This window comes from Podarcis filfolensis, assembly GCF_964270895.1.
Source record: "Podarcis filfolensis genome assembly, chromosome: 16".
NCBI classification, from domain to species: domain Eukaryota; kingdom Metazoa; phylum Chordata; class Lepidosauria; order Squamata; family Lacertidae; genus Podarcis; species Podarcis filfolensis.
In genome coordinates this window covers 14,110,679-14,137,586 of record NC_139620.1, presented here as the reverse complement: position 1 = coordinate 14,137,586, position 26,908 = coordinate 14,110,679, and the positions used below count along the sequence as shown (strand labels likewise).

Genomic DNA, 26,908 nt, shown 5'->3' with positions numbered 1-26,908 from the left:
GAGATGACCTTATTTATAGATTGCATCTATGTCCTCCAACTTTCCTCCAAGGCAGCTTTATTTATATTTTTCAAGAAATTTATACACTGCCAGATTGTAAGGGGGAGGGGGACCTCAAAGCTTTTTGCAAAAAGATAAAACAATAAAATCAAGGGAAATTGACAGCCTTAGCTTTATAAGACATATGAAAGTTAAAATGCTAAAACAGATTAAAATGCAGGATGCATTGTCCAATCTCTTCCACCAGCCATGGTGGGTGGAATTAAAACATCCCTTGAGACAGCTCCATGGATGTTCCATGCTCTTGTCCCAGTGCCTCATGCAGCTGTTTTTGGACTACAGTTCCCATCATCCCTGACCATTTAGTCCTGCTGGCTAGGGATGATGGGAGTTGTAGTCCAAAAAAACAGCTGGAGACCCAAGTTTGGGAAACACTGCTTTAGATGGTCATACTTCAAATTATGTCTCCCCACCCCGCTGCAACTTTTAGACATTTGTGTGCATTTATTCATAGAATCACAGAGCTGGAAGGGAGCCCAGGGGTCATCTAGTCCAACCCCTGCAACACACTTCACATCAGTGTGTGGGAGGCTGTCCTTCTCCAGGTTGCCCCCCCCTCTGCATGTCTACCCCAAAGTCCTCTCTGCGGCAGCACCTCTGCTTACTAAGTGCATTATTCCCTCCTTAGGACAGCAACATGCAAGGGGTGGGGAGCGCAGTGGCTGCTTCGCCCTGTCTTTCAGGTAGGGGTGGTTTTTTGGTGCGATTTTGGATGGTGTTCCGCTCACACGTGAGCTTCCCAGAAGCTTCTGGCAGAGCCCCACCAGGGACGATAAACATTGGACTGCACGTCCGTTTTGGTCTCGTCCAGCCACTCTTGATGTTCCTTCCAGCTGTTGCGATTTCGCAAGAGAAGGTGACTGGCTGTTCCTGCAGCCTGCTCTGAGCGCTGCTGCTTGTGTTGCTGTTTGCTGAAGTCTTTTGTTATCCATCCCTCGGAAAGAGAGAGAGAGGAGGCCACTGATCTTGCTGGAAGGGTGGGGGGACCCAGGGTCAAAACTAGATTTTATTCCACCCGGGTCAAAGGCCCAGTTTGACACACACAGAGAGACACCCAGTGCACACTTTCCTACACACATACACAGGCCGGGAGCCTCAATGGGCAAAAAACCCATGGCAAAAAACTCAGCTAGCCCCTTTCCTCCCCCCCCCCCCCAGCTGATGCACTGGGCAAGCTGTGTGTGTGCTTTTTCTTCTCTCTCCCTCTCCCCCACTTCACTCCCAGCGTCCCCACCCATGGGTGTAGCCAGGATTTTAGTGGGGGGGGGAGGACTTTTGTTAGGGGCGTTAGAACCGACGTGACTGGTCAGTTACTTAAGTATTTCTATTGTTTTACTTGATGGGGGGGAGGCAGCTGCCCCCCTCGGCTACGCCCATGTCCCCACCTGCTCCCGAGGTGCGTGCCTGGATTCTTTGAGGTGAGCGTTTGGGCAAGGTCAGGTCCAGGTGTGCCTCGCTGGCCTCCGAAGAAATGACAGGGCGCTTTTGCAAACAACTGCCTCGCAGCGCCCCGGGGAATGGGGCGGGGTGCGGCGGCGGAGAAGCTGCGCTGTTGTTCCTCTCCAGGTTGCGGCACGGAGGATCCTGCTGGAGGCGGGCGGCGGAGCATATTCCAGCGGTAAGTCAGCTGGGCGGGTGGGGTGAGGTGGAAAATCAGGCCCTTCCTGCGTGGGTTTGCAAGTCCTGGTGCCTTTTCAAATCGTGTTTGCTGTCTCCTGAAGAGCCCTGGGTGTGGACTGTGGGGCCCCAGAGGAGAAGAATCTCCCCAAGGGTTATGGAGATCGTTGTGGCTTTTAAGGAGAGAGAGCTGGTTTTAATTCCCCACCTCTGCTACAGACCTTGGTGCGCAACCTTGGTCAAGTCACTGTCACTTTCCTCTACAGTTGTTGTTGTTGAATTTATATACCGCGCTATACCCAGGGGTCTCAGGGCAGTTCACAGAATAAAATCAAGATATAAAACCACAATATACCTAATAAAAATAAAACAACAGCCCAATAGGCCCCCCCCAAAAAAACCCCCACATTTTAAAAGGGTATAGGATGTACATCGGATTAGCCAAAGGCCTGGTTGAAAAAGGAATGTTTTTGCCTGATGCCTAAAGGTGTATAATGAGTTCTGTGTGTTTTGTGAATTAGAGTGGGGGGTATGGATGTGTTTTGTTTCCAAGGATTGCATCCCCTCCAACATTTCTCCGAAGAAAATAGGGACGTCCTATTCCATAATGGAAGACAGGAGTGTCTGGCGTGCTCTGGTCCATGGGGTCACGAAGAGTCGGACACGACTAAACGACTAAACAACAACAATTCCATTAACGATGATAATAATAATAATAATTTTATTATTTATACACTGTCCATTAAAAAAAAACATCCCTATACAGGCCTGCCTTCAGGTGTCTTCTAAAGGTTGTAGATTTACTTATCTCGTTGGCTGCGGGGAGGGATCGCATAACTCCATACCCTCCAACATTTCTCCAGTGAAAATAGGGACGTCCTAAGGAAAAGCAGGACATTCCGGGATCAGAAACTGGGACGGCTTTTCTAAATCTGGGAAAATAGGGACACTTGCCGGGTCTGGGATTGTTGAAGTGGCAAACACAACGAAGGCTGTGAACCGTTTTGCAAATGGAAAAAGGAACGGAAGGGTTCAATTAGTATCGTATGGATGAAGGGAGGGGGGTGGAACTGGGCGTTTCTGGGGCCTGAGTTTCAGATAATTTGGTTTTCGTTTGTGAAAAGGGTGAAGGCTTAATAATGAGATGGGTGAAGTGTTGTTTCCACGCTCGGCTGAACAGCAGTGGTGTGAGGGGCAGTTAATGCAAATTTGGGCATGGATAGTATGAGCAGTGAAGAAGTCGACATTGCAGACCTGGAGTGGATAAAAATAAGTTGTTGGCATCCATCTGTCTCGAGAGGCAATGGAGTGCGCCTCTGGGGGTGAAGTCGAACCACTGCATTAACAGCGCCAAAGTGCCCTCCCAGGGGAAAAACCAGGAGGTCCTGGGTTGCCCAGACAACAAGATTTCCCCCTTCCACCTGCCTCACTGCTATGGTCCAAAAGAAAGCAGGGCAATACATTTGGCGCCGGCTTGACTGCAGGAGTTGCCAAAAGGAGGCACACAACGCACTCCCCAACTGTCTTAGGGACTCCACTCTGGATTTGTGTAGGGTTTACTCCTTAGCCCTCATCGTTCTACCCGGACACTGAGGTCCAGCACTGAGGGCCTTCTGGCGGTTCTCTCACTGCGAGAAGCCAAGGTACAGGGAACCAGGCAGAGGGCCTTCTCGGTAGTGACGCCCGCCCTGTGGAACGCCCTCCCACCAGATGTCAAAGAGAACAACAACTACCAGACTTTTAGAAGACATCTGAAGGCAGCCCTGTTTAGGGAAGCTTTTAATGTTTGATGTATTATTGTATTTTAATATTTGGTTGGAAGCCGCCCAGAGTGGCTGGGTATTATTTATACCCAGCCAGATGGGCGGGGTATAAAAAATTATTATTATTATTATTATTATTATTATTATTATTATTATTATTATTAGCCTTCTCTTCTGCTGAATATATCCCTCAAGGCAGCAGAAGTTTAGGAGCAGAGTTTTCCTTCTCCTAGATGGGCTACCTTCCTAGGTGGGTGAGCCCCCATCTGCCCCTCACTTCCCTCTGCAGCATGTTCAGAAACCACCTTCTTGACCATTAGACCCGCTGCCGTCGGTCTCGTGTGCTCAATCCACCAGAGCCCATCCTCACTTGCTGGCAGAATTTCTAACTCACCAAGTGTTTTGAGACCAATAGGCTACCTGGTTTAGCCAGCCAGTCAAAGCAATTTCCTGGGGTGTGGCTGCTGTTGCATGCTGACAGCTTCTAGGAGCCACAAGGGAGAGCTGAGTACAGGGTGAGGACCAACGGTGGACAAACGACCCCATACACTCCACAAAAAGAACGCAACTGTACATATTTCTGGTAGCAGCAGGGTTCAACCTCAGGTGGCTCGAGGGCCACATCTGCCTTCAAATGTACCATCAGCCCCCAGTTGCCAGCTCAGAAGCAAAAGGTAACCTGTTTAAAGAAGCAGTGAGTGGTCAGGGGACAAGCTGTGACCCTCTTCCAGAGAAGCCCCTTCTCAAAGCAAACCCTTTCATTTCACTCAAAAGGATGGTAGCCAGGCACCAGGACTCCTGGGTCCTGTTTGTAGTTCTGGCAGAGCAGGTTGGAGAACTGGCAGTTGTGGTGCTCAGTGACAGTGGTGGTTGAATGAGGGGAGCCCGTCTTCCAGGGTTCAAGTTCCCAGTTCTTTGAGGGGGGGAACAACAAAGCTGGGGGAGGGTCTCCAATCATTCATTCGTAATGCTATCTGTACGCCACTTTTCCACACAAAAAAACACCAGTCACGCTCAAAGCATGTTACAACAAAGATCGCAGGAACGCATCAGAAAATTTAGCCGTGCAAAAAACAGTTTCATAATAAAAACAACACAGTAGCAAATACAACAAGGCACCCAAAAAAACATTTCAGCACTGTAAATAGAACATGATTACATTAGCAACATCCAAACCTGAAGAGCAAAAATAACAAGGGAGCTTTCACCTTGGTCCTAGAAGCACCTCTCCCATGAGGTGTGGGGGAGGGCAACCTGGTGCTCTAGTACCACGAGGCCCTGGATGTCAAGAGGGTGTGAGGCCTAATGGCTAGAGCCAAGTGCACCTCTTTGTGGCACAAGGACAGGAGTGAGGGAACATGAGAGGAGCTTTGCTGGAACAGGCCAGTGGCCCATCTAGTCCAGCGTCCTAGTGCCAATCTACAGGTGCCTGCAGGTAACATGCTTTCCCCACCTGTCATTATTTTGGGGTCAGATTCAATCACACCCCAGAAAATTCAGGTTGCAGATTTATAGTCCATTACGAGGTCTTGCGCAAGAAACCCACTTCCCCAAAAGAGCCAACCTTTTTTGTCGTTGTTTGCAATAAAGAAAAGGATGGAAAAATGCACAGTAAAGGCATAAGACTTGCTTTGACGCAGCATCTTCTGACTTCCCCACAAATGGATCCAGGTGAATGCTCAGTGAACGGGTCATCTGGACGCGCTCACTGCCTCCATCAGCAAGGGCAAATGGGAGCCACTGCGGCTCGTGGCCGTTGATGGAGGAGGGGGGAGACACTGCATCCCCCTTGAGCGGTTTTAGGCTTGAGCTGGGATCTTGGCAAACAATCAGACACTGAGGTCCCAGCTCCGAGGGCCTCCTGTTCGGTTCTCTCACTGCGAGAAGTGAAGCTACAAGCCTCTGCCTTCTCGGTAGTGGCACCCACCCTGTGGAACGCCCTCCCATCAGATGTCAAGAAGATAAATAAATGCACAACTTTTAGAAGACATCTGAAGGCAGCCTTGTGTAGGGAGGTTTTTAATGTCTGATGTTTTATTATATTTTTATATCTGTTGGAAGCTGCCCAGAGTCAGATGGGGATGGTAAAAACAACAAAACAACAACAACAGTAGTAGTAATCAGGTACGAAGCTTGGGGTTGTATCCCTGAAAAGCTGGCTTTGTCCTGTCACTTCCGGAAGAATAGCTTAGTCGGCAGAAGAGGAGACTCTTAATCTCAGGGTTGTGGGTTTGAGCCCCACGTTGGGCAAAAAGATTACTGCATTTCAGGGGGTTGGGCTCTACGGTTCTGTGAAGGCCCTTCCTCAGCAAATGCGTTATCCTTCCAGGTGCCAGGAGAAAGCTCTTTGTAGTGGCTGCCTGCGACAGGTGTGGATGCGGCAACGCTCCTGGAATCCGCTCTGGAATCCAATCTTGCGTTTTCCCCCTCGGGGAAGGGAGCGGGTGCTCAGAAGCAGCTCGCGACTTCATTGCGGTGCCGGCTGGGAGCCTCCCCAGTGGCGTCGGCGTCGTGCGGTTCCTCAGGTTCCTCTGCTTGGGCGAGGACCGGACCGTACGTGATTCACCTACCACGCGGGGTGGCTGCTGCTGCTGCTGCTGCGTCGTCGAGTCCCTTGGCAGGCTCTCCTGCTTGGGGCCCTGCCGATGCCCCACGGGCAAAGCCACAGGAGCTCCCGAGCCAGGTCCCGGGTGCTTAATTGGGGCTGGCTCAGCAGGCACCTGCTCGCTGCGTTCCACCCTCTGGCACTCCAAACGGCACTTGGAGTGCCAAGGCTCTCGCAAACAAGAAAGGGTGTTTTGGAGTGACGGGAAGCGGCCAGAGACTGGGGGGGGGGCACACTCAGGGAGCAGCCATCTTTGGACAGTGGCTGTTTACATCCCCTATGGTAAAGCACATTTACCTCTCTCCCTGCCCCCCCCAATTCATGGCACCTAGCTTACCACCCGCCAACAGAGCTATAATTCCCAGCAGCCATATGAACCTGCAAAAGGGCATCTTCACATTGAGGATGGAGCCAGCTTGTTTTTCCCCTGCTCCAGACGCTAGGTTAAAAAAAAGGGGGAAGGACCCCTGGACGGTTAAGTCCAGACTAGGGGGTTGCGGCGCTCATCCCACTTTACAGGCCAAGGAAGCTGGTGTTTGTCCACAGACAGCTTTCTGGGTCATGTGGCCAGCATGACTGAACCGCTTCTAGCGCGACGGGACACCGTGATGGAAACCAGAGCGCACGGAAACGCCGTTTACCTTCCCGCCGCAGCGTACCTATTTATCTACTTGTGCTGGTGTGCTTTTGAACTGCTAGGTTGGCAGGAGCTGGGACAGATCAACGGGGGCTCACCCCGTCATGAGGATTCGAACCGCCGACCTTCTGATCGGCAAGCCCAAGAGGCTCAGTGGTTTAGACCACAGTGCCACCCGTGTGTAGGCAGGGGGAGGAGGGGGGCTGCTGTCCCCCCCATCAAGTAAACAAATAAAAATACTTAACTAAAGGAGACAAGAGGATAACATAAATCCTGGCTACACCCATTCTAGGACCCAATGGATTGTTGCTGTTGTTGTTTTATTTTTACTCTGCCCATCTGGCTGGTTGCCAAGAACCACTGTGGTGACTGTTCCATCTCCACAATCAATGCATGCAGTTTTCTAGAGAGGAGATAAGATAGCCATCTTCAAATATCTGAAGGGCTGTCGCAAGGAGGATGGAGCAAGCTTGTTTTCTCCAGCTCTGGAGGGTAGGACTCAAACCAATGGCTTCAAGTTACAAGAACAGAGATTGCGACTCAACATCAGGAAGAACTTTCTGATGGTAAAAGCCGTTCAACATTGGAACGGTCTCTCTCTAAGCTACTGCTCCCAGGTTTTTTTGTGGGGGAGGAGTGCTGTGTGGTGTGTACGCAGTCCCTAGCCTGGGGATGGGGGACCTGTGGCCCTCCAGAAGTTGTTGGGACTCCAGATTCCAGGAAGTATGGCCAGTGGTCAAAGAAGAAGAAACAAGAGCCACAAGTTCTCCATTCATGTTTTTAACGCAGGGCGGTCCAACACGCAGCCCAAGGGCCGCATGTGGCCCTCAAGACCTTTTGTGGTGGCCCCCACTCATATTTGATGCTTGGTGGGGAGAGCAATGATTCCCAGAACAGAGCACAGGGGAGGGGGGTGTCATTCCATCTAGAAAGCTTCTGCCCTTGTGGAGATGGAACGGTCATCACATTTGTTGTTGACTGGAGTGCCCCACTGGGGGTGAAATCAGATTGCTGCATTAGCAGCACTGAAGGGCCTTCTCTGGGGTGCAAGCCTGGGCAGGGTATATGGAGGTCCTGGGCTGCCCAGACGACAAGACCCCCTCTTGGCCTCGCTGATGTGGTTCAAAGGAAAGCAGAGCAAGATGTTTGGTGCCAGCTTGACTGCAGGAGTTGCTGGAAGGAGGCATAGAAAGTGCGGTCCAACTGTCTTAGGGACTCTGCTCTGGATTTGTGTAGTGTTTACTCTTTAGCCTTTTCTTCTGAAGATATCCTTCAAGGCAGCAGAAATTTAGGATTAGTTTTCTTTCTCTTAGATGGGCTACCTTCCCAGGTGAATGAGCCCCATCTGCCCCTCGCTTCCTTCTACAGCACATGCACAAACTGCCTTCTTCTTCTTCTTCCTTTTAAATAAGTTTTTATTGGAAATGTTATTTACAACATAACATAAACCCCCCAATACAGAAATCCACCCTCATTGAACGTGAACATAACATACAATAAGCATAACATACAACAATACAACCAACCAAATAAAAGACTTCCTTTATCCTGTATCTGGCCTCCTTATTTACTTCTTATAAGCTGTTTCCTTTATGAATGATTATTAAGATTTTTCTAATTATAACTTAAATATCCACAAAGTTTTCTGCAGACATTAATCGAAACAAGTCCAGGTATGTATTTTTAGGCACTGTTTTGTGAAGTATTCCCTGCATTTCCCCCATGCTTTTTGAAACTCTTGTCTAGTGTGATCTCTAATTGCCTCTGTTAATCTAGCCAGTTCAATATACTCATAACAGTTTGCCTTGCCATTCCTTTTTTGTTGGCACAGTTTCTTTTTTCCAGTTTTTAGCAAACCGCCTTCTTGACCCTTGGACCCACTTTTGGTTCCGTCCGCTCAATCTGCCGGATCCTGTCTTCGCAGGCAGAGGAAGCCCCTAACTCGCTGGGTGCTTGAGAACCACTGGCTACCCTCACCCGGTTTAGCAGGCCAGTTGAAGCCGTTCCCAGGGTGTTGCCGCTGTTGCATACTGACAGCTTCTAGGGGCCACGAACGAGAGCTGAGTGCAGGATCAGGTCCAACGGTGGATAAGCTACCTCAGAAGGAGCATGGTGTGTGTCCCCCTCCCCGAACACCACATACACCCCAGTCGTCATATTGCATCATAGACTTCCACCCAAAATGTGCCGTTTGGGGAAAGTGGGGAGAAGACTGGATATGCAGAGTGTAGGTGTTTAATCAGTGTGTAAATGATAGGCAATGTCAGGAACGATATGTACAGTACACAGATTAGGTGAACTCAATATCCATACTTAAGCGTTTACCTAGCCATATTAAGACACCTCCTTCTTTTTGGCCAGAACTTTCTCTGCTTCACGTTACTCTTTGGGTAGGTAACACTTTGTCACCTCCAATTCCTCATTGTTTTTACTCCATAGGCTTGTCTCACGCTCTGCATGTCTTCTTCTGAAGCCGATGTAAAACAGTTGCTCTGGGATCCTGCTCAGTCCATGGTGCCATATTTTAATGGATGAAAAAAGGTAAAACATAGATCCATAGATAGGGGGGCCATGATGGCCTTTGAGCACAGTGACGGCCCATCAGTGAAAACAGATACCTACGTTTGCTTCCTTGGAGGTGTGCTGCACTCACGATTTCCCTTTTATTCCCCCCTCCCCACAGACAAATACAAGAGACGGAGGGAGATCTTCGACTGGGTGTGAGAGGTAGATGAGATCCAGTTAGTGAGCCAATCCAGAAAATGACTACTAATTTATTTATCCCTTTGGGCTTTGCTCACTAAACCCATCCATCTCCTAGTCAGGCCTTTCAGATGGACCAGACCAGGCATAGGCAAACTCGGCCCTCCAGATGTTTTGGGACTACAACCTCCATCATCCCTAGCTGACAGGACCAGTGGTCAGGGATGATGGGAGTTGTAGTCCCAAAACATCTGGAGGGCTGAGTTTACCTATGCCTGGACCAGACCAACCATAGGCCTGGACTGACTCAGGGGGTCTCTGCTTTGCCTAGAAAGTGTGGGTTTGAGCGGTTTCCACCTTGCCCCACTCCTTTCCAAGGGAAACCCTTCCGTTTTGTGATAGATTGGAACAAATGGACCCTGAAATCATCCTCTGAGACCCTTCTTTGTGTGGCTCCTCCACAAGAGGTCCAGAGGGTGGCAACATGAGAACGGGCCTTTTCTGTCGTGGCTCCCCATTTGTGAAATGCCCTCCCCAGGGAGACGCGGGTGGCGCTGTGGGTAAAACCTCAGTGCCTAGGACTTGCCAATCGCATGGTCGGCGGTTCGAATCCCCGCGGCGGGGTGAGCTCCCGTCTTTCGGTCCCAGCTCCTGCCCACCTAGCAGTTCGAAAGCACCCCCAAGTGCAAGTAGATAAATAGGTACTGCTTTCTAGCAGGAAGGTAAACGGCGTTTCCGTGTGCTGCGCTGGTGCTGGCTCGCCAGAGCAGCTTCGTCACGCTGGCCACGTGACCCGGAAGTGTCTCCGGACAGCGCTGGTCCCCGACCTCTTAAGTGAGATGGGCGCGCAACCCTAGAGTCGGACACGACTGGCCCGTACCTTTACCTTTACCTCCCCAGAGAGGCTCGCCTGGTGCCTTCATTATACAGATTTAGGTGCCAGGTGAAAGTGTTCCTCTTCAACCAGCCCTTGGGCTGACTAACATCCTATATCCTTTTGATTGTGTTTGTGGGAGGGAGTGAAGAGGTTATTGGTTTGGTTTGTTCTTGTTTTTATTGTGTATTTTGTTTGTATTATGTATCTTGTATTTTTATGCTGTGAATAGTCCTGAGATTTCCGGATGAAGGGTGGTATACAAATTTAATAATAATAATAATAATAATAATAATAATAATAATAATAATGGCAATCTGGGGAAAACTTGAATTGCCATTTGCTCCGACTGAGTGCTAAAGAGCGGTTTCCCCCAGGGAAAATGAGCGGAACAAGATGAAGTGTTGATAAGCCTTGACGTGGACCATCTAGAAACCCTTTGGAAAAAAGTTTTATTAGTTAGCAAACTTGATTCTGCAGATGGCACACAATCCTCTGGCAGAGGAAGCGGAGCAGACCATTTAGGAGCACTCTGTGAGGAACGTTTTTTGCCACTGACATCCAGTCCTTGCCAGGGTATCTCCCAGGAGGAGTTTCTGAACGACAAGTGTGATTCGTCTGCCAAAGATGATTCCAAACAGTTCGCTTTGGGAAAGTTTGGGTTGAAATGACTCCCTGTATACCACAAAACAGGAGAGCAGTCCCTGTGCATCATTATGCTGTTTTCACCCATATGGCTTTGCAAAGCTGGTGCTTCTGCCCTGATGGCTGCTAAAACAAAGCAGCGCAACAGGCTGTACATTGAAATCAACCTAAGATGTGCTCTGTCTTCCATGGTGCCCAGAATCCAAATGCTTGCAACAAGCATGAGGCATCAGTCATTCGGTGTAGTTTCCAATTTCCTGTGGATTTTTTTTGAAAAAAATGTGATTTTTTTGGGGGGGGGGAATTGAGTATTTTGATTCATCTTTATTATCAAGCTTGAAAATATAATTTATAATTAGAAGTCATTATATTGCCATTCTTTTGAAAATTCAGATCAAGTAAGTAGGAGAGCCAGGTTTGGAGCTGGAGGGGGGGTGGGCATGCGATTGCTGCATTAGCTAAAAGGGGGCATGGATTTTAAAAGGTTGAGGTGTGTCTATCCAGATACCAGGTGGGTCCCTGGGTGCCATGTTGAACACAGCAAGACTCTCTCCATCTGCGATTCCCAGAAACTGGTATTAGGGTGGACTTTGGTAATATGACGCCCTGAGCCAGTACAAAATTTGGTGCGCACCCCCCCCCCCAATTCTTATTTTCATGCCCTCTTCCCACTCATATTCTGTTCTGCACATGCTCTGAAGTACACTAGCTGCGGCAACTCAATCGCCCATCTGACCAGGGCCTACCTCTCAGAAGGTACCCATATAAAAACAGACCCTCCAGGTGTCCCTATTTCCCACAGACAGTCCCAGATTTACAGAAGCCGTCCCGTTTTCTGATCTGATCCCTGAATGTCCCACATTTCCTTAGGATGCTCCTATTTTCACTGGAGAAATGTTGGAGGGTATTTAAATACAGTGGTACCTCTGGTTGCAAACGGGATCCGTTCCGGAGGCCCGTTCGCAACATGAAAAGAGCACAACCTGAAGCGCCGTATCTGCGCAGGTGCACAACGCCGCAGGACATAACCTGAAAGAACGTAACATGAAGCAAACATAACATGAGGTATGACTGTATAGGATGAAGATGATGATGATTATTATTATTTTGTGCCCCCTCGGCTCGGCACCCTGTTGCAGGGAATGACCCACACCGTCCTAAATTTGGCACTGCTGTTATACGGAGGCACACTGTCTTGGCACAGGTTAGTACGCTCACAGAAGTAGGGAGGTACTGAGGAAGGAGCAGCTATAAAATTCCTGGGGAGCCACATCTCTTAGATCCGGTTGTGGAAACTGGCCTTGCAGCCTAAAGGGACGCTCAGATTTCCAGTTTGCCCATCTGCCCCCACACCACCGCCACCCCCCAATAACATAGCCTGTCAGCAGGATGCGAGGCTTCCGAAAGACGCTGATCACGCCCAAAGGGACCGGCTGTGGCGCCAGTGTAACAGGTTCCTCCGAATACCGGGAGGAGGGAGGGAAGGAGAAACTAACAGGAATGACGATCAGGCAAAGTGTTACATAGTGGGGCATCCTGGAAGGCGGAGAGATTCCTGGGTTGCTAATGTTTCCCTTGCAGGGAGCGGATAAAACAAAAGCTAGGATTCCTTTCCTTGTCCACCTTGCGGGAGAATCCACTTAAATGCTGAGAGAACATGAGGGAAGGAGGGTATTCCTTCTCCTTTGGAAGCAAGGCTCCTGAGTCCAGAGTTTTGTTCCAAGTTTTGTTGTTGTTGTGGAGAGGAAGTAGTGACTAATGGTTAGAGGAGAGAGGGAAAGAATGCCTTTGAGGGGGCGGCACGGGCAGGGTTTCAGATTTGTAATCTCTAAGAACGGGATTTATTCTTTCATTTCATGGAAGTTTCATTGGTTTTCAACATATTGTAAACATAACCAGGGTGGTTCTTAATGCACCCTGCTAGTACATGTTACAATTTAAAAAGTTACAATATTCAGGGCTTTTTATATCAGAGAACAGGCAAGCTGTGAAAAAAAGGCAAATTCCGTGCTAGGGATCATTAGGAAAAGAACTGGGGGAAAAACTGCCAACATCATATTGCTGTTCTACACATCTATATGGTATTACTGCTTTTGGTAACACTGTGGGCAGTTCTGGTCGCCTGACCCGGATATTGTAGAGTTGGGAAAAGTTTGTAAAAGGGCAAACCCAAATGATCAAGGGCACAGAGTGACTCCCCTATGAGGAAAGGGTGCAGCATTTGGGACTTTTCAGTTTAGAGGAAATGTGAGTAACAAGAGACATGATAGAAAGAGGAGACGTGTAAAAAAAATTTTGCAGGGAGAAAGCAGATAGGGAGAAGCTTTTCTCTCTCATAACAGTAGTACTTATGGACATCCAATTCAGATTCAGGACAGGCAAGAGAAAGGCTTTCAGACAGCACATTGTTAAGCTATGGAACTCCCTGCCACAGGGGGCAGTGATGGCCACCAACTTCGATGGTTTTAAAAGAGCATTGGACAAATTCATGGAGGGGGGAGGAGGCTGTCAATGGCTACTAGCAATGATGGCTTTGTTCCTCCTCCACTGTATGCCTCTAAATCAGGGGTCAGCAAACTTATCGCGGCTTGGGCTGGTGTCTCCAGCGCCTATCGCGTGGTGGGCCGGAGGGCAGGGGAGTGCGTGCCCATACGTGTGCGCACACGCTATTTCCGGCGCACTTCCGGGTCAGAGGAGCACCGGAAATAGCTTGTGTTCATGTCATGGGCCTCCTCCTACCCGGATGTACACTGAAAATAACGCCTGCACATGCGCAAATAATGCTTGTGCATGTGCACTATCTATTTCCGGTGCTCCTCTGACCCGAAAGTGGGCAGCCGCACAGTGCAGCGCTGATAAGGGTGGGCAGTGGCTGCGGGTGGTGGGTTGCGACCGCGGGCCGGATAAACGAGTCCCTCAGGCCTTATCCAGCCCGCGGGCCTTAGTTTGTGGACCCCTGCTCTAAATAGTGAGTTGTGAGCAATCGCAAGTGGAGAGCGTTGCGGCTGTGCTCAGGTCCTGCTTCACGGCTTCCCAACACGGGCACCTGGTTGGCCACTGAGAACAGGATGCCAGGCTAGATGTGCCTGATTCAATAGGGCTTTTCATACATGCCATCAGCATTGATGGCGTTTTCCAGAATCCGCTTACCATCTAAAATGGGCACCGATGACGGAGTGACCTCTTTAGTCTGCTAAAGTTGAAGCAGGTGTATGTGTTTGTGTGTGTGAGAGAGAGGGAGAGAGGGAGAGAAAGAGAGAGAGAGAATGGGACTTCTAAACATCCCAACTTAGGGGAGCTGCCTTCAAAATCAGCAGCTTATTTTGAAGAGTGGGGTAGGCAGTTAATCCCCCTCCACAAAGGGGTGGGTGCGTTTGAGGATCCGGCTTCATGTGTGTCCCCCAATTCCCACCCTGCCCTGCCCTGTATTTTGCCCAACCAAATGTGGCAATGCTACACCAACCCCAGATCTCATGGTCAGCTGAGATATTCAGAGAGGGCCCCGTTTGAAGGCAGTGGGGCTGGTGAGGGCAGGGGGAGAGATTTGGAGCTAGGATTTCTGGGACGCTGCCTTGCCCACAAGTCCAATCTCTAGAGGCAGGCAAGCTTTGGGTGCCCCAGCCTACCCAGCACAACTTCTGGATGGGGTGTGTGTTTGCCAACCTGCCCATTAGCTAACTGGGAGTGCTTTCTTTGAACTGCCTTCCAGCCCAGCGCTCATAGGGCTGCGGGGCTTAAGCTGCAGAGGCCACAAAAAACACGTGTCCCACAGTTATCACGTCCCAGTTAATATTAATTTAATAACAGCCTGCTGTGCTTTTTAAAATGTTGGCTCTGCTGCTGCTTTCATCTGCACCGTGCAGGCATTGCCTCACCCGCATTCACTAGTGAAACCACCCGCCCCCTCCTTGGGGACAGGAGGAGTATCATTAACTTCATCCCGCAGAAGGGAAACTGAGGCAGGAGGAGGATTGCCGTTTGCAAAACAGGGTCAGAGGGAAAGAGTCAAGAATGTCACAATTGTCAGGCTTCCTTTCTTTCTTTCTTTGCATAATTTAGACAATAAAATCAAAATATGGGGAGGGAATAAGAGAGAGAACAAAAAAAAAATAAAAGATTCTCAGACTTGTTATTAAAATAGCTAGTGAGGCAAATCTGCTGGATTTTGCATTGTTTTTGCACGAATAAATGTAATTGGCCCTTGCCAGATGTGCTGAGGAACAGGACGCTATGGAAGGCACCCAAAGTGACAGTCCTAAAATCCTCTCTTAGCCATATGCATCTTAAGGACTAGAAACTCAAGAGAGAAAGTCATGATTGTCATGAAGTGGAATCCAGGGGCCAGGGGTGATTCATGGGCCCTTACGGCGCAGGTATGAAATCCCTTAGGTAAAGGTAAAGGGACCCCTGACAGTTAGGTCCAGTCGTGACCGACTCTGGGGTTGCGGCGCTCATCTCGCTTTATTGGCCGAGGGAGCCGGCGTACAGCTTCCGGGTCATGTGGCCAGCATGACTAAGCCGCTTCTGGCGAACCAGAGCAGCGCACGGAAACGCCGTTTACCTTCCCGCCGGAGCGGTACCTATTTATCTACTTGCACTTTGACGTGCTTTTGAACTGCTAGGTTGGCAGGAGCAGGGACCGAGTAACGGGAGCTCACCCTGTCGCGGGGATTCGAACCGCCGACCTTCTGATCGGCAAGTCCTAGGCTCTGTGGTTTAACCCACAGCGCCACCCATGTCCCATGATACGACAAAGTGTGGCATGTAAGGCTCTCTGCTGTTTGTTGTGAAGAGAGCATCTCTGAGCATGTGCTGGCTGCTTTTCTGTCACCCCTGGCCAGCATCCACAGTGGGCAGAGCCAAGCATTTGTCAGGTGTTGTTGAGCACGTCTACGCATGCACCGTGTTGATCCCTGCTGCCGTAATCCCCATCCGAAACTGGGGTATGATCTCCCCTCCAGAACTTGGGTGCAATCGCCAGGCCTAAGTTCTATAAATATATAAAAAGGGAGGTGCTGCCTGGCAATCATCTCTCTTGCCTTGGAAACCACAGAGGTGTCTAAAAATAGGCACCCTGGGGAGTAAATGGATAGGAGGGAGGTTTGCTCCTGCCCTCATGTCGCCAGAACTTCGGACGAGCCAATGAAGGACAGACAGAAGGAATCCACCCAGCACATCCCGAAACTGGGGGATTTGTACCCACAAGATACAGACCCTCCAAGTGTCCCTAATTCCCAGGGACAGTCCTTGATTTTCAGAAGCCATCCCAGTTTATGATTTGATCCCGGAATGTCCCGCTTTTCCTTAAAGATGTCCCTATTTTCATTGGAGAAACATTGGAGGGCATGGAGTTATGTGACCACCAAGCCCAGGAGATAACTACAGTGGTACCTCACGTTAAGTACTTAATTCGTTCCGGAGGTCTGTTCTTAACCTGAAACTGTTCTTAACCTGAAGCACCACTTTAGCTGATGGGGCCTCCTGCTGCTGCTGCTGCGCCGCCGCTGCACAATTTCTGTTCTCATCCTGAAGCAAAGTTCTTAACCCGAGGTAATATTTCTGGGTTAGCGGAGTCTGTAACCTGAAGTGTATGTAACCTGAAGCGTATGTAACCCGAGGTACCACTGTAATTTAAACAACCTTTAGAAGACATCTGAAGGCCGCCCCACATAGGCAAGTTACAGATAGGTAGCCGTGTTGGTCTGCCATAGTCAAAACAAAAAATTTTTTTTCCTTCCAGTAGCACCTTAAAGACCAACTAAGTTAGTTCTTGGTATGAGCTTTCGTGTGCATGCACATGCACACGAAAGCTCATACCAAGAACTAACTTAGTTGGTCTTTAAGGTGCTACTGGAAGGAAAAAAAAATTTTTGTTTCCACATAGGCAAGTTTTTTTAAAAAATGTTTCATGTTTTATATTTGTGGGAAGACACCCAGAGTGGCTTGGGCAACTCAGTCAGATGAACAGGGTATAAACAACAAGAACAAAGCTGATGATGGAACAGGACGACCTTGTTTTCATTGGAGAACTTTTTGGAGGGCTTGATGACCAGCATCCTCCAACAAATTCATGGAGAATGGGTACTAGCCACAACGGCTATGTTCTTCCTACCCTGTCAGAGGAAATGTGCCTTCAAATATCAGTTGCTGTTAATTATAAGCTTGCTATTCCCCTCAGCTCCTGCTTGCGGGATTACCAGAGGCATCGGTTTGGCTGCTGTCAGAACGGGCTGCGGGACTAAGTTTTAAACACCTTCTCTTTATCTCAGGTGTTTTGAGACTGGCTGTTTACAGTTATAGTATGGAGCCAAAACCCACGTACATTCTTTTCTTTCTTCTTCACCTGCCTAGGGTGAGAAGGGACTTAGTAGGCCTCTTGCCCAACTACCTGGAGCTGGTAAGTAGGTCAGGCTTTCCGCGAGTGCTGCCTGCCAAGTGTGGCATTCCGACTCCGATAGTTAGCAGCTGGTGCAACCTCCTGCTAAATCACTGGGTAGAGGATACAATTTACGCATGCAAATTGCTTCAGTCCCTGGCAGTCCCTTCCCGGGTGTCTGCCTGGAAGTGTCCAACTGCCTGCCGATTGGGTCCAGCTGCTGTTGGACTGCAAATCCCACCAGTCCTAGTCAGCACAGCCCGATGGTCAGGGATGATGGGAGCTGTAGTTTGGCAACACCCAGAGGACACCACATTGTAGAGTCAGTCACAGCAGACAAGACTGGGATAGTGCTTTCAGTATGGGACGCGGGTGGTGCTGTGGTCTAATCCACTGAGCCTCTTGGGCTTGCCACTCAGAAGGTCAGTGGTTCGAATCCCCATGATGGGGTGAGCTCCCATTGCTCTTTCTCAGCTCCTGCCAACCTAGCAGTTGGAAAGCACAGCAGCGCAGGTAGATAAATAGGGACCGCTGTGATGGGAAGGTAAACGGCGTTTCCGTGCGCTCTGGTTTCCGTCATGGTGTTCCATTGCTCCAGAAGCAGTTTAGTCATCCTGGCCACATGACCCGGAAAGCTGTCTGTGGACAAACGCTGGCTCCCTCGGCCTGAAAGCAAGATGAGCGCCGCAACCCCAGAGTCGCCTTTGACTGGACTTAACCATCCAAGGGTCCTTTACCTTTACCTAGTGCTTTCAGATGGAAACCTAGTATTGCAAACAGGTTGTTTGGATTCAATTCAGCTATTCTGTGTGCACCTTTGGCAAATTAATCTAAGCTTTAAAAGTCTGCACTGGCAGGGAGGTGCTCTCTGGGGTTTCAGGTAAGGATGGTACAGGGAACTGAACCTGGGACCTTTCGGGAGTGGAGTACATGCTCTGCAAGCTATACCCATGGCCCTTCCTAGCTGATCCCGAGACTGGATTTGTTTTGATGCTTCAGAACTGTCGCCTGCTGTTGGAGGTGTTGATCTTGCCCTTGCCTGGGGCTGAATCCTGGAGGCAGGATGGGCGGGTACTGCTTGGGGAACAGGTCCCGGTGCAAGCTGGAAGGCGTGTTAGCTGAAACAGGAATGTGGAAGCCGAGTGGGGGCAGGTGGAGCGGACACCCAGGGAGTTCTGATGATCCCCAGCCGTCAACCTCAGGCAACCTTTCCCATTTTGCAAAGGCAACAGCTCTCTCATTTTTTTTTATTTTTGCACAGTGGATGCTGTCAGAGCAGGATTTGGAGGCAGGGGCCCAGAGCTTCCTCCCACAAACACCTCACCAGACAGAATATGGGGGACTCCTCCAAACACAGCAGGGCTGGCTTAACATCACACATTAAAAACCACCTAGCTTCCCCGGGAACTGTAGTTTACCCATCAAAACTACAATTCCCACCACCCTTAACAAACTGCAGTTCCCAGGATTCCTAGGAGGAAGCTTTCTGCTTCAAATACTTGGTGCGAGGTAAAAACACACCTTTAAAGCAACATACTTCAACCTTGGGTCCCCAGCTGTTGGATTACACCTTCCATCGTCCCTGACCATTGGCTAAACTGGCTGGGGACTCACAGTCGAGCACTGCTTTGTAGAAACCACTGTCCCCTCCAATCTCACACACAGGCTTAATTTTGAGCCACAGATTTGGTTGCTGTGAGCCTCTAAGCAGCTACAGAGTGCCACTTACTATTGGGATATCTGCAATTCGTTAGCTAATCCACGTCACAGACAAGGGGTGGCTGATTAAGTCAACGAGAATCTGCACAATTCCTTGGTTGGGGGTGCCCTTTCCCAAATGTTCAGCACTCTGCGTCTGGTCAAAAGCAGTCCTTTTTGTGCCCTTACAGTGGTACCTCGGGTTACATACGCTTCAGGTTACATACGCTTTAGGTTACAGACTCCACTAACCTAGAAATAGTACCTCGGGTTAAGAACTTTGCTTCAGAGTGAGAACAGAAATCGTGCAGCGGTGGCGCAGCGGCAGCAGGAGGCCCCATTAGTTAAAGTGGTGCTTCAGGTTAAGAACAGTTTCAGGTTAAGAACGGACCTCCGGAACAAATTAAGTACTTAACCCGAGGTATCACTGTAGTTCAGAAGACCCCTGGTGGCAAGAGGGCCAGGTCACAGGGTGTACTGTGTGGGGAGAGAATGAGCCCCACTCAAGCAATAACTTTGGTGTGGGGGGCGTGGGGGGGGGGGAGGAGAGAACAAGCTTAGATGCTTGTCCCCCCCCCCCCAGCCTCGTCCAATGCCTGCTTAAGTTTAGGAAGTGCAAACACCCTACGAACCCCTTTCTCCTGTGAGAAACTTGCCATGGTTTTTAGAAACAGAAACTTTCTAAACTGGAGGCTGGTTTCAGATACAAGAAGGGCAGCCCCTCCCCTCCCCAGTTTTGGACCGGGGAGCTAACCTGGGGAGACAGGCTCCTTCTCCAGATAAGATCTCCAGAGCAACTAACGGAGGCGCTGCCGTGGCAGCTACGCCCGGCCCCGGGTGCGAAGGGAGGCTGAAGGCAAGAGCAGGCTTGCAGGAGTTTCGTTGAGTAAGGCCTGAGTAACAGTTCATGTAACCGCTCACTTTGCCCCCTCCCAAAAGGTGAGCCAACAGTTTCCAGCAAAAACTGTTTTCTTCCAACAGGCTGCTTGGGCACCATGAGCCGTGCGCCCGAGAGATGCTCCCTGGAGCTGTTGGCACCCTTCCCTTCCCTGACAGCTGAGAAGCTGAACAAAGGCCTCCTCCCCTGTCTTTATTTTTTCTCGATTGTGCAGTTCCGGATTGCGGGAGAGACCTGTGCTCTGGCCTAGGAAAAGAAGAGGACAGTGTTTTTCCTGGGCCCAGCTCAAGATGGCTGCGTTTTTAAAGCAAGGGTGGAGAACCTGGGGGCCAAATGAAGCCCTGCTAGGTCTCAGCATGTGTCTGTATGGAAAGCTATAGCATTTGCATGGCTGAGATGTAGTCTGCTGTAGTCTGTTACTCGGCCAACATTTGCCTATGGCTCTGCACCCCCCAAGTATGTGGCCCCTGAGAGGTTTCGTATGACGGAATGTGGCTCTCAGGCTGCTAAGGGTTCCCATTCCCCCTTTTAAAGGCTTGCACTAGGGATAAGGGGACCTGTGGCCCTCCAAATGATTTATAATTCCCACCCTCCCTGACCACTGGCCACAATGAATGTCTCAGGGACTGCCTTCTCCAGTACAGCCTCGGGTTTTAAGCTCACCTGTTGAGGTCCTGAGCCAAGTTCCAGCCTCTTGTGGGCTGCAGCTGTGACTTACCTTGCAGGTCCTTTCCTTTGGTGGCTCCGGGAGTGATGGAACATGCTCTCCCAGGGGCATAGGGAACAGCTGGTCCATCTAGCTCTATGTTGTAGACACTGGCTGGCAGCAGCTCTCTGGAGTTTTCCTAGTCCTACCTGGAGATGCTGGGGACTGAACCAGGGACCTTCTGTGTGCAAGGAAGGGGCTGTGCTTTTGAGCTACCGCCCTTCTGTGTGTGTTCTTTCCTGGCCCTGCTTCAAACATAATTAAATAACTAGTAATAATAATTTTGGAATTGGTCTCAGAGCATGTGCAGAGTGTCTTTCGCCAGCACTCGTCCTCGGCGGGCTTCATTGGGGCGGGATTAGAGGAGAGACCTCCCAGGACAGGCAGCAATGGCTTTCGGAGGAGAACTTTGGAGCCAATGAACCCACCGCCGCTTCTGCCAATTGCTCCTCTCCTGCTCTGCTCCGCCGCTGCTCCGTTTCCCTCTAGCGGCGGCCGGCGGGATCGCCGGGAAGGGAAGTCGGAAGCGCCGCTTTGCCCGGGACCGGAGATCAGCTGAGCGGCTGCAATTGCAAAGCGGAGGTGGAGGAGCGAGCGAGGCCCGCAGGTACGTGTGTGTCGCGACTGGGAAGCTGTTGCATTTGCGTGCAAACGGTTCGTGGGGGTGGGGTGCGTTGTCCCACACTTTCCCTGGCCCCGCAGAAGCCCCACCGCCCGGCACCTCCACGAGTCCATGTTGCTTGTAGGTCTCCCTCCAGGCGCGCAAACTTTCTGTGGATCCAGACCTGGCCACCCGCCTTCCGTGGGGTGGGGCGGCGCACCATCCTTCCTACAGCACCCGATGGAAGTCACTTTCTCTCCTGCCCTGTGCAAAGGGGGTTTCTCCCAGCCCCACACAATGCGGGCCCCATTTCCTGAAGCGGGGGAGTATATGGCCCCCTAGCTCCCTGGAGGATCTTGGGCCAGTCCTGCTCCCTCGGCCTGGTCTACCACACATAGCTGTTGTGAGGATAAAATGGGGAAGAAGGGAACCGTGCACAACCAGCTGGAGCTGCTTGGAGGTGGGGTAGAAATGCATGATGGGAGTTGTAGTCCAGCAGCAACAAGAGGCCACAGGTTCGCTTGACATACTATTACAGTATCACATTTCATAGAATTGTAGAGTTGGAAGGGACCACGTGGGTCATCTAGTCCAGCCCCCTTTTGTCCAACAGGAGACTTGAACCTACAGCCCTGAGATTCAGTCTCATGCTCTACTGACTAAACTACTCTCACTCCCTGTCTGCCTATGGCTCAGAACTCTATGGGGCAGCCACTGAGTATATTTCTTTCTTTCTTTCTTTCTTTCTTTCTTTCTTTCTTTCTTTCTTTGTTTTATAGGATTTGGGGCGGGTTATAAACAAGAATAATGTTATACAAATAAGTATACCAAGTTTTCTCATGTCATTTGTATTCTGTATCACAAAAATAGCAGAACAAATGTGGAAAAATATCTACAACTTATGTTTCACTATTAGTGGTCAATGCATACGTTCTTGGTTCATGAATTGGCTTAAACAATTAGGAAGAAGCAGGGAAGGGGGGGAGGCCTTTGTATTATTAATAATGATAATTAAATTTGTATACTGCCCTTAATCTGCAGTTCTCAGGTTGCTTCACAACATTAAAATGCAACCCCTCCTCCCTCTTCCCTTTCATTCTGCATGGGACACAAAAGTCCTCTGCTGTTTCTCCAAGCAGCTGGTACTTTAGAGGTTGACTGCCCCTGAGGCTGGCAGTTCCACTCATAGACGTGTTCTTCCTGAGCAGAGATTTGCTTTAACAGGACTGCTACCTTATAGCAAGACAGGCCAACGGTCCATCCACCTCAGCATCGTCTGCACTGACTGGCAGCGGCTCTCCAGGGTTTCTGGCAGGGAGTCTCTCGCAGCCTTACCTAGAGACACCAGGAATTGAACCCAGGACATTCTACATTCAAAGCAAGCGTTCTGCCACTGAGCCACATAGGCCTATCCACCCCTAGCAGGACGGTTCCTATTTATGTGGAATCCCGCACTGATGAATTGCTACCAATGTAGGGCCTCTGAAATGCCCTAAATGATGCCCTCTGGGGTGACCAAAGCAGGACGAGGAGGAGGTGGCCCTCTACATCCTTAAGACTAGGGTTGCTACTAAGTGGGATGTGTGAAGGCCCATCATCCATGAGCATGACTAACATTCTCTTTCTTTCCCCCTAGTCTTCTGTCGGCCATGGGGTCCAGGAGCGGGGAAGGCTGGGCCAGCGCAGTTGCTTCTTTCCGCTCGTGCCCCACAGCCTTCCTCTCCCATGGGGCCGGCGACACCTTTGTGGCTGAGCTGCTGCAGGAGCTCCGAGGCGAGAGGCTGGGGGAGCAGATCAAGGTACGTGAGACCCACGGCTTGGAGGGTGTTTGCAAATGGGGTGAGAACATGCCTCTAACTTGCCCCCAGCACCCACAAAAGGGTGAGTTGTGAGACCGGCCTTGTCGCTCGTTTGGGAAGACCACCCTGTCAATGAGCCCACTAAAACCACTAGTCTGGAGAGGAGGAAACGTCAGCAAAGAGTCTTGCTCGCAGGTCCACCAACCCTCCAGTATGGCGCCCACAAAAGGTCTTCAAGTAAACATCCCCTCAAAAATCCACAATGCACAAGATTGGGGTGGGCAGCAACACACCATTTTGTGTTCCCATTTCTTTCCCTACTCTTTTTAGACACGGCTGCCATTTGGGATGTGCTGCGTCACCCATGGCGGCCATTTTGTCTTAGCCGCACATCACACGGCTGCCATTTTGTGATCGGCTTCCTCAAAATTTGGAATGTGCCCACTTGTCTACAAAACCGTGAATCAAACCAATCTGCACATGTACCCCATGTAAATGCAATGTGAACACCAACAGATACTTATAACACAAGGTAAAAAACAAAACAAAGAGGCAAATAAAAAACTCAAAAGACCTAAAGAAGGAGGATAGGGGAGGGGAGAGAAAACATTTCAAAAACCTATAAATATTTGTTTGTTTGTCTCATTGACGGCCCACCTTTTTTCCTGAAGGTGGCATACATAGTTCTCTTCCTTCCACATTTATCCTCACAACGACCCCCCAAGGTAGAACAGTGACTAGCCTAAGCTCACTGAGGGGGGATTTCAACCCTGCTCAGTGTCGGACGTGGCCTCTCATGTAGGGCCTTCTAAAGACTTTTTTTCCTTTTTATATACTTTTTTATTAAATTTTCTGTTTTACAATTTAGAATGCTCATTTAAGTATCCTTAAAATATCAATGACTTCCCTTCTCTTTCCATGGGTCATTTTGCATATCATAAATCCCTGCATATTTTACAAAAACTAAACCATTCAGTATTCCATTATTAAATCCATCAAAACTTATTTACACTGTTGAATTTATCTTAACTCTGCCAAAGTTTTCAAGTGTACACAATTTTTTCCCATTTATTCAATAAACGTTTTCCAATCTTCTCTAAAGTATGTTCTTCTTGTTCTCTTATTTTATATGTTAAGTCTGCAAGCTGCGCATATTCTGTCAGCTTAAGTCTAAAGACTTGTTTCTTTCCACCTGGCTTTCCCTGACAGCTTCTTCTTTTCCCCCTTCTGGATAGATCTCCATGTTGACCCTCCTTTTGGAGTACCCCACCCTGTTGTGCCCAGATGCCAAGGCTGGGCAAGAGGTGGCCGCATCCCTCCTCTCCCTCTTTGGCCAGCTGGGCCCCTCGTCCAAGCAGCAGGCGTATCTGCGGTGCCAACTCCTCTATGCCATGGCAACAGTACTGGTGGCCACGGACTCCTTCGCCGAGAGCTGCCAGGCTGCCCATGAATACTTCTCCCTGCTCCTGCAACTGGTGTCCGACCTCAACGACTGCCGTGGGGGAGCCGCGGAGCGCCCCGTGCGAGTTGCGGCTTGCGAGTGCCTGCGGGAGCTTGAGAGCTGCTACCCGGGGCTCCTCTCTCAGCGGCTGGCCGTCCTGCGCTCCCTGCAACACCAGGAGACGTCGCCCGCCCACCAGGGCTACACGCTGCTCTACGGGCTGGCCTTGAGGAACGCCATCTTGCGCTTGGCCAGACGGGGAGGCCTCGGGACTCTGGGGGAACTCTTGGAGAGCAAAGAGGGACTGGTGTGGGAGGCCACGAGGGAACTGGGGGACCTTTCTGTGGCGACCCTGGAGCAGCTGGCCCTGCTCCCCTTGTCGGGCGATGTCAAGGACCTGAAAGCTGTGGTGTCCTCCCTCCTTGACAGCTCCTACCTCCTGTCCTCTGTGGCCCAGAGCCACCTCCTGTGGCAGCTGGCCCAGGCCGTCAGCGTCGTGCGCACCCAGTCTCCCGCCATCTTCAAGGCGCAGCTGGTGCGCCTCTTTGGCACGGCGGGGGTGACGCTTCAGCATGCCGTCTTGCAGCTCAAGGGCCTCTTCACCGACAGCCTCTTCACAGCTGAGGATGAGGCCTTCCTGCTGCGCCGCCTTGTGGGTCTGGCCCAACACCCGGCCTTGCCCGCCCCGGTGAAGCTCTTCCACTTGGACTGCCTCCTGCACTTCCCTGAAAACCGGCCGCTGGGCTCGGCCACGGAGGACGAGGGCCTGCCGGTCTTGCTCACCCCTCGCACCACGTCCGGCCTGTTCCCCGGACTCTTCCAGGACCAGGGCACGGTTTTGGCCCGGCTGAACCTGCTGTGCCTGGTGTGTGTGGAGAGCGAAGGCCCAACAGCCGAGCGCGCTGTGGGATACCTCCTGGAGCACGTGTTGACCCTCGGGGGGCTGGTGGCCAGGGGAGGGGGACCAGAGGCCACCCGGCTTTTTTTCCGGGCAGCCTTCCTATTTGCCCGCTACTTTGGCTCCCGACAGCAGCCAATGGCAGAGCTCACCCAGTGCCTCTTGGATCTGTACCGCCAGAACTGCGCCCTGGCGCCGAACCTGATAGATCTTTTGGACGAGGCGTGGAAGTTTCCAGAAGAGGGCAGCTGGGCCGGTGGGCTGGCCCAGGCCTTGCAAGGGCTTGTCGTGGGCGTTCCCTTGCAAGAGGAGGACCTGCCTTGGCACCTCAGGGTCTTGGCGTGGCTGGCAAAGGAAAAGGACGTCCCTCAGGGGAGCACCATGCAGTTCCTGAGGCGCCTGGTAGCCTCGGGCCGCCTTGGGGGCTGGCGCTCAGGCCAGGTCCTCCTGAGCGTCTGCCGCAACTTGATGCAGCTGCGCCCGCTGCCCGCCCCGGCCCACTTAGCCGACCTCCTGCAGGCTGTGTCTCTCAGCCACCTGGACGTGGATGTGCGAGACCGGGCTCGGTTCTACTACACCTTGCTGGCCAACCTCTCTGGCGAGAAGCTTGGGGCCGTGCTGGCTCCGGGAGGTGCCGTCAAGGCCCGGACGCTCTCCTCCTCCATCATGGCTGACAGCCAGAGCTTCGTGGCCTCTCTGACCGTACACCCGGTGCAGCCAGCCCCACTGAGGCTGCGGCGGGTGGGGGCAAGCGGCAACAGGCCTGAGCAGGCCCCTCGCCCTGAGCAAGACGTGGAGGGCTATTGCCAGTGGTTGCTGGAGCCCCGCGCCCCATCGCAGCTCAGCTTGACGTACCAGCTGGTCCACACGGGTCCTTCAAGCCCCCCCTACGACCTCCTGCTCTGCGTAGTCCTTCGCTTCATGTGCTCGGACAAGCATTACGAGCCTGTCCCAGAACTGTGCGTGCCCTGTCTCTCAGCAGCGCGCCCTCCCCGGACGCTGACGCTCACGCTGCAGCCACGTTGCCCCTACCCGACGCAGCTGGATGTTTTTGCTGTCTACACAACCCAGGAAGGCCTTACGCGCTCCAGCCAGCTGGAGCCGTTGGAGGTAGCCTTTCCCGATCTCTTCATGCCCCTGGCGGTGCCTTCCTGGAGTTTAGAAAAGCGCCGCCGTCTCTTTGGCTCCCTCTGGCAACGCCTTCACCCCGACAGCAATGAAGCGGGCGCCGAAAGCCTTACCACCTGGCCTGTGGCACCTCAGTCCCTGCCGTCCCTGGTATGTGATCACTTTTCCCGGTACGTTTTGGCTGAGCAGTCGGGTTCCTACGAAATTGGCATGGCCCTCCCTCCCCAGTACCACATTCTCCTACGGGTGCAGAGTGTGGGAGAGGCGGCCTGCGTGGGCATTCGCACAGACAACTGGAGACTGCTGCCCTCGCTGAACAGCTACTTGCAAAGTCTCGTGGAAGCGAATTGAAAGAATGGATTGTGGGGGGGAAGGAAGCCTGCGAGGTAACGCGGTCCGGGCTTGTATATCTGTTAAACATTTTGGCATTCCCAAAATAAATGCATATGTATGGATGTA

At 51.1% G+C, this 26,908-nt stretch overlaps 1 protein-coding gene across 4 annotated transcripts; it reads left to right on the top strand.

Annotated features, from left to right (window-relative positions):
- The first annotated feature begins 1,355 nt into the window (after positions 1 to 1,355).
- Positions 1,356 to 26,908, top strand: AP5B1 (adaptor related protein complex 5 subunit beta 1). 4 transcript variants are annotated; one of them, XM_083591750.1, is made up of 3 exons: positions 1,356 to 1,678; positions 22,820 to 22,982; positions 24,218 to 26,908. In XM_083591750.1, the coding sequence occupies exons 1-3, from the start codon at positions 1,578 to 1,580 to the stop codon at positions 26,798 to 26,800; spliced, it is 2,847 nt and encodes a 948-aa protein (XP_083447876.1). In that variant the 5' UTR covers positions 1,356 to 1,577; the 3' UTR covers positions 26,801 to 26,908. The 4 variants fall into 4 exon arrangements, with proteins under 4 accessions (XP_083447876.1, XP_083447877.1, XP_083447878.1 ...); XM_083591751.1 differs by lacking the exon at positions 1,356 to 1,678 and adding an exon at positions 11,959 to 12,108; XM_083591752.1 differs by lacking the exon at positions 1,356 to 1,678 and adding an exon at positions 17,342 to 21,189.

Bases quoted from the DNA above. Each gene is read 5' to 3' on its own strand.
- AP5B1 (XM_083591750.1), top strand. From the start codon at position 1,578: ATGGGGCGGGGTGCGGCGGCGGAGAAGCTGCGCTGTTGTTCCTCTCCA. The intron at 1,679-22,819 runs GTAAGTCAGCTG...CTTTCCCCCTAG, and splicing joins CGGCGGAGCATATTCCAGCG to TCTTCTGTCGGCCATGGGGT. The intron at 22,983-24,217 runs GTACGTGAGACC...CCTTCTGGATAG, and splicing joins GGCTGGGGGAGCAGATCAAG to ATCTCCATGTTGACCCTCCT.